General features: G+C 41.9%; 1 protein-coding gene across 1 annotated transcript in view; it reads left to right on the forward strand.

Annotated features, from left to right (window-relative positions):
• Positions 1-10,064, forward strand: part of SNRNP27 (small nuclear ribonucleoprotein U4/U6.U5 subunit 27) — a 41,428-nt gene extending 31,364 nt beyond the window's left edge. The window contains exons 5-6 of the mRNA XM_075342906.1: positions 2,758-2,822; positions 9,723-10,064. Of these exons, the coding sequence (XP_075199021.1) occupies positions 2,758-2,822; positions 9,723-9,777 (120 nt within the window). The 3' untranslated portion in view covers positions 9,778-10,064. The remainder of the gene's footprint in view (positions 1-2,757; positions 2,823-9,722) is intronic.
• The last annotated feature ends 1,403 nt before the right edge of the window (positions 10,065-11,467 follow it).

An 11,467-nucleotide genomic window follows, 5' to 3' on the forward strand; every position in this document is an offset into this window, starting at 1 on the left:
GCAGTCCCGTTCGCGCAGTTTCATCTGCGCCCTCTACAATGGGACATTCTACGCCAATGGGACGGGAAATCGACGTCCCTCGACAGGACTGTCTCCCTCTCTCAGACTGCCAAGGACTCTCTGCGTTGGTGGCTTCTCCCCACCTCATTGTCACAGGGAAAGTCGTTCCTTCCCCCGTCCTGGGCAGTGGTCACGACGGATGCGAGCCTATCAGGGTGGGGAGCGGTGTATCTCCACCACAGGGCTCAGGGGATGTGGACTCTGGAAGAGTCCACCCTGCAGATCAATGTTCTGGAAATCAGAGCAATCTATCTTGCCCTGCGAGCCTTCCAACAATGGCTGGAAGGCAAGCAGATTCGGATTCAGTCGGACAATTCCACGGCGGTGGCGTACATCAACCACCAAGGGGGAACACGCAGTCGCCAAGCTTTTCAAGAAGTCCAGCGGATTTTGACGTGGGTGGAAAGCAGAGCGTCCACCATATCCGCAGTTCACATCCCAGGCGTGGAAAACTGGGAAGCAGACTTTCTCAGTCGCCAGGGCATGGACGCAGGAGAATGGTCCCTTCACCCGGACGTGTTTCAGCAGATCTGTTGCCGCTGGGGGACGCCGGACGTCGATCTGATGGCGTCACGGCACAACAACAAGGTCCCAGTTTTCATGGCACGGTCTCACGATCACCGAGCACTGGCGGCAGACGCCTTGGTTCAGGATTGGTCGCAATTCCGACTCCCCTATGTGTTCCCACCTCTAGCATTGTTACCCAGAGTTCTCCGGAAAATCAGGTCCGACTGCCATCGAGCCATACTCGTCGCTCCAGATTGGCCAAGAAGGTCGTGGTACCCGGATCTGTGGCATCTCACGGTAGGCCAACCGTGGACACTACCAGACCGTCCAGATTTGCTGTCTCAAGGGCCGTTTTTCCATCTGAATTCTGCGGCCCTGAACCTGACTGTGTGGCCATTGAGTCCTGGATCCTAGCGGCCTCAGGTTTATCTCATGAAGTTGTTGCCACAATGAGACAGGCTAGAAAACCATCCTCAGCTAAGATCTATCACAGAACGTGGAAGATATTCTTAGCGTGGTGCTTGGCTCAAGGGTTTTCTCCCTGGCCATTTGCATTGCCAATTTTTCTTTCCTTCCTGCAGTCTGGGTTGGAAAAAGGTTTGTCGCTTAGCTCTCTTAAGGGTCAAGTCTCCGCGCTATCCGTATTCTTTCAGAAGCGCTTGGCACAGCTTTCTAAAGTACGCACGTTTCTCCAAGGAGTTTGTCATATCGTTCCTCCTTACAGACGGCCATTGGAACCCTGGGATCTGAACAAGGTTCTCATTGCTCTCCAAAAGCCGCCTTTCGAGCCTTTGAAAGAGGTTCCCCTTTCTCGGCTTTCACAAAAGGTAGTTTTTCTTGTGGCGGTCACGTCTCTTCGAAGAGTGTCCGAGCTAGCGGCGTTATCTTGCAAATCTCCCTTCCTGGTGTTTCACCAAGACAAGGTAGTACTGCGTCCAATTCCAGAGTTTTCTCCCAAGGTGGTTTCTTCCTTTCATCTCAATCAGGATATCACTTTACCATCTTTGTGTCCGCATCCAGTTCACCAATTTGAAAAGGGTTTACATCTGTTGGACCTGGTGAGAGCACTCAGGATTTACATTTCTCGCACGGCGGCTCTACGCCGTTCTGATGCGCTCTTTGTCCTAGTCGCTGGTCAGCATAAGGGATCGCAAGCTTCCAAATCCACCCTGGCGCGGTGGATCAAGGAACCAATTCTTCACACATACCGTTCTGCTGGGCTTCCGATTCCATCTGGACTGAAGGCCCATTCTACCAGAGCCGTGGGTGCGTCCTGGGCATTGCGGCATCAGGCTACGGCTCAGCAAGTGTGCCAAGCGGCTACCTGGTCGAGTCTGCACACGTTTACCAAACACTATCAAGTGCATACCTACGCTTCGGCAGATGCCAGCCTAGGTAGACAGGTCCTTCAGGCGGCGGTGGCCCACCTGTAGGAAGAGGCTGTCTGACAGCCCGTTCATGTGGTATCTTTTTACCCACCCAGGGACTGCTTTTGGACGTCCCACTGTCTGGGTCTCCCAATTAGGAGCGAAAAAGAAGAAGGGAATTTTGTTTACTTACCGTAAATTCCTTTTCTTCTAGCTCCAATTGGGAGACCCAGCACCCGCCCTATTTGTTCTTAGGGTTTCGTTTTTCGGGTGCACATGTTGTTCATGTTGTTTCTTAAGTTCTCCGATCGTGTTATCGGATTGAATTTGTTTTTGAAACTGTTATTGGCTTTCCTCCTTCTTGCTTTGGTACTAAAACTGAGGAATCTGTACTCCTACGGGAGGGTGTATAGCCAGAAGGGGAGGGGCCTTACACTTTTAAGTGTAGTTCTTTGTGCGGCCTCCAGAGGGCAGTAGCTATACACACACTGTCTGGGTCTCCCAATTGGAGCTAGAAGAAAAGGAATTTACGGTAAGTAAACAAAATTCCCTTCTTTAATGAGTATGCGTGTATCGTGTCACCAGTATGTGTGAAAAATCAGGCGCCACATGTACTGGAAACACTGGTCTGTGAATGGGGGGGGGGGGGTGTAAGGGTGAACGGACTCAGGAAATCCCCAGCAGAACAAGTAGCAGGAAAAATTTGATTACATTTTAACTGATCACATCCAAATGCTATAAAAAATGTTCAGCACAGAAATTGACCTGTATTTGCAGTCTTCATATTGTTCAATTGGTGTCTTCACTTTCTTTGCTCTTTCAGGGAAAGAAAGTAGATGGATCTGTTAATGCATATGCCATAAACGTGTCTCAGAAACGAAAATACAGGTAAGTCCACACGTGTCTACAGAGCTTAACACAGCCACTAAATGAAGGCATTGACTACTTTGGACAATCGTCTTTGTTAAGTTGTCCCCTGATTATAAGGTGTTGGTGCTCCTGAGTGCAGGTGTCATCTGAGGAACCAGAAACGAAAGACAGCAGTGAAATGACATGAAAAATTATGTATCCCACCCAGGAGACCCCCCTTACTGGGTTATTGAAATTTCTTTTTGTAAATTAGACTCCTCTATAACTCATTGGCACCATCTGACATATTTTCGCATCAAGCACCCTAAATTTACCTTTGTAAAGTGTGTGGGTTTTTGTTACAGCTATGTCTATGGAGAAAAAATGACTTCTTGAAGTTTGGGAAATCAGCAGTCAGATGTGGTGACATTTTTGCATTACTGTATTTTCCGGCGTATAAGATGACTGGGTGTATAAGACGAGTTTGGGATATATCGTATATACTCGAGTACAAAACGACCCGAGTAATGTCCCCATTGTTTAGTAATGTCCCCTGCAGTAATGTCCCAATTGTTTAGTAATGTCCTCTTTCTGGTCACCTTCTTGTCTCCTATTATGCCGTTGTTTACACGCAATAAAAGATATTCTCACCTCTCCTCCGTTCCCGCGGTGCCTCCAGCTGTTTCTTGCAGTCCGCAGGCACACAGACCCCTCTGTGATAGTGTCCGGTGAACAGAGCGGCCGCTGCAGGATGTCGTTATCATGGAGGGGTCTGTGTGCCTGCGGACTGCAAGAAGCAGCTAGAGGCACCGCGGGAACGGAGGAGAGGTGAGAATATCTTTTAGTGTGTGTGTATAAATAACTGCAGTAAAGCCATGACGGCACAGTGTACCGCTGTATAAGACAACCCCCAACTTTTGAGAAGATTTTCAGGGGTTAAACAGTCGTGTTATACGCCAGAAAATACGGTAGTTGGTCTTACATGGCTAGTTAAAATGAATCACTATAATGTGCTTCTATTATGTTTTTTTTTTTGTGGTACCTGCAGTTCATGATACGCTTATTTTTAGAAAGTATGTTTTGCCAAAATGTAGAAGGGTTATTATTGTATTTTTAACACCTAGTGGTACCTTATTGTATAAGAAAATGTTAACATGTCATTGGATCATTTTTTAACAAGTACATTGCTAAGATTTCTTTTTTTTTTTTTTTTTTTTAATCAATGAGTATGATATTGACTCTTGACAGTCGCCCTTTTAGCTGATGGTTCCATCACATGGATAACAAAATGACTTGTGTAGTGGCAATGATTACGTAGAGAAAATTAATACAAATCTTAGAAACATCTCTCGGCGGGAACCTCCGAAAATAACAGCTGAGATGGCACGGTGGCAGTCCGGAACGCTCGCTCACCAATGGTCGCCAGGCAACAGTCCTGGCACACACGACGAGAGCACATGTACAAAAGAGCATTGGAATCAGGAGAATTCTGAAATTGTGAGAATGGTGTTTAAGATGAAGCCCATTGCGTTGTTAGACACTATTAAATGTATATGAAAGTGATAACCAGGGCTGTGGAGTCGGAGCTCATTTTGGTGGAGTCGGTATAAACTCGACCGACACCTAAAATATATAATAAATTGGGGACCGTAGTGCAATGCAGAATGTGCTGAATATTTTTTCATAGGAATTTGGGAAAGTTATGAAATGTCCTATGAATGGCTGTGCTATTCCTGATCTAAGGCTACATTCACACAAAGCGTTTTTGCTGCGTTTTTTGAGGATACGTTTTTCAGCTGCAAAAGCAGATCAGCTTTTTAAAAAAAACGCATCACCTGAAAGATTTTTGACCTCATAAATAATGTTTTCAATAGCAAAAGCAGATTAGAAAACCGCCACAAACTGACATGCTCATTCTTTGTGAGGATGCTTTAAGCATAAGTACAATTAAACTGATGAATGAGAGTAATGAACAACAGCTAGAAGAAAATTTAGGATTCAGTATGTGTGAGATGGAAGGCCACAGTGCTATTCATGTAACTGAGGAACAAACCGATATTACAACAGAAGAACAGCAAAATGAAACTTTAGAATTAGATGATCTTGTTGAAGCTGCTTCAAAACACTTTCATATTCATCACATGCGCTGTGTTGTGTACACGCTGCAGCTGGCAATAAGAGAGAGTCTGCAAGAGGGACCGGCTGCAAATCTGATTGGAAAAGTGAGGAAATTGGTTATTGCCGCCAGAACCCCTAAAATTGATTCCATCTTGAAGAGACGTGCTGGGAAAGGGGCAATTGTGGATCAAGCCACTCGGTGGGGAAGCACTTATTTAATGATTGAGCGATTGCTTGAACTAAAACCGTTTCTTATAGATATGGCGAACCCTCAGGTAACCCTAAATGAAGGTCAATACACACAGGTGGCTGAATTGAAGGAATTGCTTAATCACCCATTTACCATGACTAAAAAATTACAAGCTGAGGATTTAACTCCTGGCATTTTCATAAGGGAGTGGAAGAACTTGCTATTTTGCCTGTCCCAAAGAGGAGGCTTAATCGCAGATGGCATTTCTGCTTCAATGAAACTGAAAGACACAGCTATTGGCAAATAAAATTCTTCTGCAGCTGTTTATGTGGAGCCAAGTCATCGTATACTGCTTGATGATCAACAGCTTACTAAAGGAAAAGAAGCTTTGAGTGAGGTAGCAGTTAGGATGAGCAGCTACAGGACTGCCAGGCGGAAGAGGACTTGGGGCCTGACAGTGCTACTGCTGCCATATCTTCATCCTCATCAGATGAGGAGTTTAACTTTGACAAGTATTTGGATGACATGGAGGGAGCAGGCAAAGCGTTGCCGCAAAGAAAAAGATTTCACTCCGTCTCCTATAGCAAGCAGATTGACCAGAGTAAAATTTTTCACTTGCTCTCAAATAATAGAAAAATTCAACCGTTCATCAAAATTGACTGTGCATGAGACAATTCCTTTATACCCGGAAATTGTTAGAGATGTTGCCCATGTGGTTACGGCTTTGCCTCCAACCCAAGTTACTGTAGAGAGGTTGTTCTCTAGCCTTAAAATTATTAGGTCAGATTTGAGGTTATCTGCGAAGGAGGATCTGATGGAGACAATTTTATTTCATAGACTGCACAAATGGTATTTAGTATGTTTTTGTTGAAAAATGTTTTTTTGCACTTACCTAGTGTATTACATATTTACAATTTTTATTACAGGTTTTTTGTGTTCTAAAGTTGTATTCCAATAAAATATATTTATCTAAATATCTTGATTATTGTATCATAAAAATAATTTTATGATACAATAATCAAGATATTTAGATAAATATATTTTATTGATCTAAATATCTTGATTATTGTATCATAAAAATAATTTTATGATACAATAATCAAGATATTTAGAACATAAAATGTCTGACGTTCACATTGTACTACAATAAATTTTTCACTTTAAATATAAGCAATATATGTGGGAGTCTGAGTCGATGCAAGGAAAATTGAGGAGTCTGAGTTGCAGGTTTGGCTTACCGACTCCACAGCCCTGGTGACAACAGTTGACAGTCATCCCTCCTAAGCAGCAGACTCCTTCACTATTGCTTGAGGCATTTGATTAGGAACCAGGCAGTGACTCGAGACCTGATGGTTCAATACTGGAAAACTCCGGGCAACCTTCACTGCACATTATACAGATCACCTGAGTTATGTGCTCTGGCCCTGAACACAGTGTGTGTGTGTATATATATATATATATATATGCATGTATGTATATATGTGTGTGTGTGTGTGTGTATATATATATATATATATATATATATATATATATATATATATATATATATATATATATATATATATATATATATATATATATATATATATATATATATATATATATATATATATATATATATATATATATATATATATATATATATATATATATATATATAATAAATTTTACTTTTTTTTTTTTTTTTACATAGAGAAATATATATATATATATATATATATATAATTACACACACAGCTCTGGCAAAAATTAGAAACCACTGCAAAATTGTCAGTTTTTCTAATTTTTCTCTTTATAGGTATATTTTTTTGAGTAAAATGTACATTTTTTTTCATTATTCTATAAACTACTGACAACTTCTCCGAATTTCCAAGCAATAAATTTTGTATTTTCTGAAAATGAGAAATGGTCAAAATAACAAAACAATGCATTGCTTTCACACCTCAAAGAAAACAAGTTCATTACCCTTTAGAAACAGCAATACTAATAATGTTTTAACTCAGGGAGAGTTCAGAAATCAATATTTTGTGGAATAACCATGATTTGTAATCCCAGCTTTCATGCGTCTTGTCATGCTTTCCACTAGTCTTTCACTCTGCTTTTGGGTGACCTTATGCCACTCCTGGTGCAAAAATGTAAGCAGTTCTTCTTTCTTTTTTTTTTTTTTGATGGCTTATGACTATCCATCTTCCTCTTGATTACATTCCAGAGGTTTTCAATGAGGTTCAGGTCTGGAGATTGGGCTGGCCATGACAGGGTTTTGAAGTGGTGGTCCTTGATCTACACATTCATTGACATAGCTGTGTGGCATGGCGCATTGTCCTGATGGAAAAACTAGTCCTCAGAGTTGGGGAACATTGCCTGAGCAGAAGGAGAAAAACTGTTTTTCCATAATAACCTTGTATGTGGCTTGATTCATATGTCTTTTGTAAAGTTTAATCTGCCCAATTTCTAGAGCAAGGTAATCTTCTCTGATGAGTCTAATTTTCAGCTTTGCCCAACACTTAGTCGTCTAATGGTAAGACTGAGACCTGGAGAGACGTACAAGCCACAGTGTCTTGCACCCACTGTGAAATTTGGTGGAGGATCGGTGATGATCTGGGGATGCTTCAGTAAGGCTGGAATTGGGCAGATTAAACTTTGCAAAGGACGTATGAATCAAACCGCATACAAGGTTATCCTGGAAAAACAGTTGCTTCCTTCTGCTCAGGCAATGCTCCCCAACTCTGAGGACTGGTTTTTCCAGCAGGACAATGCATAATGACACACAGCTAGGTTAATGAATGTGTCGATGAAGAACCACAACATCAAAACCCTGTCATGGACAGCCCAAACTCCAGACCTGAACCCCATTGAAAACCTCTGGAATGGAATAAAGAGGAAGATGGATAGTCACAAGCCATCAAACAAAGAACAACTACTTACATTTTTGCACCAGGAGTGGCATAAGGTCACCCAAAAGCAGTGTGAAAGACTGGTGGAAAGCAGCCAAGACGCATGAAAGCTGGGATTAAAGATCATGGTTATTCCACAAAATATTGATTTCTGAACTCTGCCTGAGGTAAAACATTATTAGTATTGTTGTTTCTAAATGATTATGAACTTGTTTTCTTTGCATTATTTGAGGTCTGAAATAATGAACTGTTTTGTTATTTTGACCATTTCTCATTTTCAGAAAATAAATACAAAATGAATTGCTTAGAAATTCGGAGACGTTGTCAGTAGTTTATAGAATAAAAGAAAAGCAATTTACATTTCACTCAAAAATATAAAGCGAAAAATCAGAAAAACGGCCAATTGTGCAGTGGTCTCTTAATTTTTGCCAGAGCTATATATTATTGTTGGAAAAGTTCAATAAAATTTGTTTAAACAGTATATTATGAGAACAATCATCAATTTTCCTTTCATCTATCGCACTTGGGTAAAAAAATAAATAAATTTAAAAAGCGATAAAAAACAAACCACGCTCTCGCAGAGCTTCATAGATGGAGAAGTAAAAAATGATTAGTTGCTTTCACACTGCGCTCCTCTCCCCGTTCTGTGGTCCCATACGGGCTTCCGTCCAAACCACCCGCAAAATTGGATTCTGACATATTCGCCGACGGGGCCACTGCCTATAATGGTGCAGACAGAGTCACCGTGTGCTCTGTCGTCCACCGTTTTTGGAGGTGTACTCCTATTGGAGGCGGACACGCAGATGAAGTAAACTGTGTCTGGGTGTCCGCCTCCAGTAAACGTATACCTCAAAAAATGGTGCGCGACAGAGCACACGGTGACGCTGTCTGCACCATTATAGTGAGTGGCCCAGTATGCGAATATGGCAGAATCCTGTTTTGAGGGGCGTTCGGACAGAAGCCTCGACGAGTCCACTGAACGGGGAGAGAAACGTAGTGTGAAAGCAACCTTAGGATAACAAAAAAGTACGGTATTTTCTTAGTTATTTTAGTGGTTCATTTTATTTATTTATTTTTTTTTAACATATAGTATCGTAGTATCGCCATAATCGTACTAAGCTGGAGAACCAAGTTCCTAGGTCATTTTTACTGCATAATGAATGCCGTAACATTGGTGGAGTTGTGTTTTTGGGTTTTTTACCAGTATTTTTCCAATTTTTCAATACATTCTCTTACACTTATGTTCACACAAAAATAAAACAAAATTAAGGCTCTCGGAAGAAAGGAAATAAAAGTACAAAAAATTATCCGGTATCTTTTAAAGGGTCACACACACGTCATACGGTCAGGATTTTCTGTTCCTCACTGTAAATCCACTGCGATTTATCGTACAGTACAAATCAATGAGACTTTCCAAACCTACATGACATTTAGTGGGACAAATCTGCCAATAAGTGTGGCATGCTGCAGATTTTAGAGTATCCAGCCTGTGCATTCTTGTGTGATTTCGCCCTATACCGTGCGTCGTACTGCAGTAGAGCAAAATCTGATTCACAAGTGATACTTGCAGAAATTACGGCAATGTGTGAACATGGCCTTATCAGTCACGTGTCCAGGAAAGCTCCTTGCAGGATCTGTAATTTGGTTTGACATCCAGCTTTCCCTGATTTTGTTTTTGGAAGTGATAAGATGATGGGAAAACCTCCTAATATTTTTTCTTTTGTGTCTATAACGCAGGCAGTACATGAACAGAAAAGGAGGATTCAACAGACCTCTGGACTTTATTGCATGATGTGGCTAAGCGGTATGTGCAGCACGTACACTCGGGACCCCTGACGTCTGCTGGTTGTTGGCTCCTTCGCTCGGTCCTTGCCCCACACCGGACACTCACTGTTGTTGTCATCACTGACCTCGTGGTTACACACAGGCGATTCCTCCAGGAACTTGTAAGAGTTGAGTTTAAGGATCCTCTAGATCAGTTTTCTTCTTTTATTTTATTTTTATTACCCTTTGTTGGATTTGTATTTTTTTTTTTTCTTCATGGTAATGTATAATAAAAGGTTTTTATGTGACAAGTGACATCTTTGCCAATGTCTCCATCCTGTCTATGGTCAGTCGTCATGCCATGTTCTTCCTATCGCGTTGGTGTTTTTTTTTTTTTTTTGTTTTTTTTTTTATATATGGAACATATGGTAAATTTACCCAAAAAGTATAATTTAAAACAAAAAAAAAATGTATGCATTACATATAGAATTAATTTAAGATAGGTTGTGGCATATTGTATCACTAGTAGTAATGGGTGAGCACTACTGTGCTTGGGTGCTCAGTACTTGTAACCAGCAGTCACATGCTTTGGACAGGCTTTACTTGTATACCAAGTATAATAGAAGTCAATGGGGAACTTGAGCGTTTTCCGGAAGATTTTCCCAAGAGTTTCCCATTGACTTCTATTATACTCGGTAAACGAGTCGAGCCTCCGACCTCTCGTTATGAGCCGACCTCCCGATCATGGTAATGCTCACTCATCACAAATCACTTGTTCTCTATTTTATGTAATAACCCACGGTCTAGATTTTATATAAGTATAATGTACAGTCGGCTGTGAATGGATGTAAATATACCATATTTTTTGGATTATAAAACGCACTTTTCCTCCCAAAAATGTGGGAGGAAAATGAGGAGGTATGTCTTTTATAAGCCGAATGTAGCTTACCGGGCGTCACAGGAGGCAGGGTCAATACCGCAGGCTGTGCTGTGCGCTGGGCTGTACTGCGGGCGGTATGCTATGGGCTCTGCTGCGCTGTGGGTGGTGAGGCAGGGGCCACCATCCTGAATGTCGGCGGAGCGGGCTTCAAATAATGCCACCCGGAGTTAGCGCAGATGGAGATCTCAGCTCAAGATCTCATCTGCACTCACACCGCCTCCGGCCCATTGATCTCCCAGCAGTGGACTTAAGGAAAATAGCGCTCGGAGGAGGTGGCGCGTGCGCAGATGATATCTAGGCTTGTGATTGAGCCGATACCTCAATCTGCGCACGTGCTGACTTTGGGCACTATTTCTTCGAAGCCAATGCCACTGACATTCAGGATAGTGACCCCCTGCCTAACCACGCTCAGCACAGCCTCTTAGCACAGCGCTGCCATCCAAAGTGAGCATCTGGGATAGCGGCATCGCTCTACTCCAGCACTGCCCCTGCCTCCTCCTAACGCGCTCCACCACCGGATTATAAGACGGACTCTGTATATTATTACTTTTTTTTTTTTTTCTCTCTAAATTTGTGGTGCTTCTTATAATCTGGTGTGTCTTACAAAACGAAAAATACAGTAATCCAAGACGACTGGTTTAATGTTCCTTTTACAGAGTGTGATCATTGTGTTCAATAAAGAGGTTCCGTAGCTCCTGGGTATGTATTTTTAGTGGGTTATACCACAAATCAATTTCATTTAAAAAGTCATAAATTCCTATTTAACATAACATTTTAC

The sequence above is a fragment of the Anomaloglossus baeobatrachus genome, chromosome 4 (genome assembly GCF_048569485.1).
Source record: "Anomaloglossus baeobatrachus isolate aAnoBae1 chromosome 4, aAnoBae1.hap1, whole genome shotgun sequence".
Classification (NCBI taxonomy): domain Eukaryota; kingdom Metazoa; phylum Chordata; class Amphibia; order Anura; family Aromobatidae; genus Anomaloglossus; species Anomaloglossus baeobatrachus.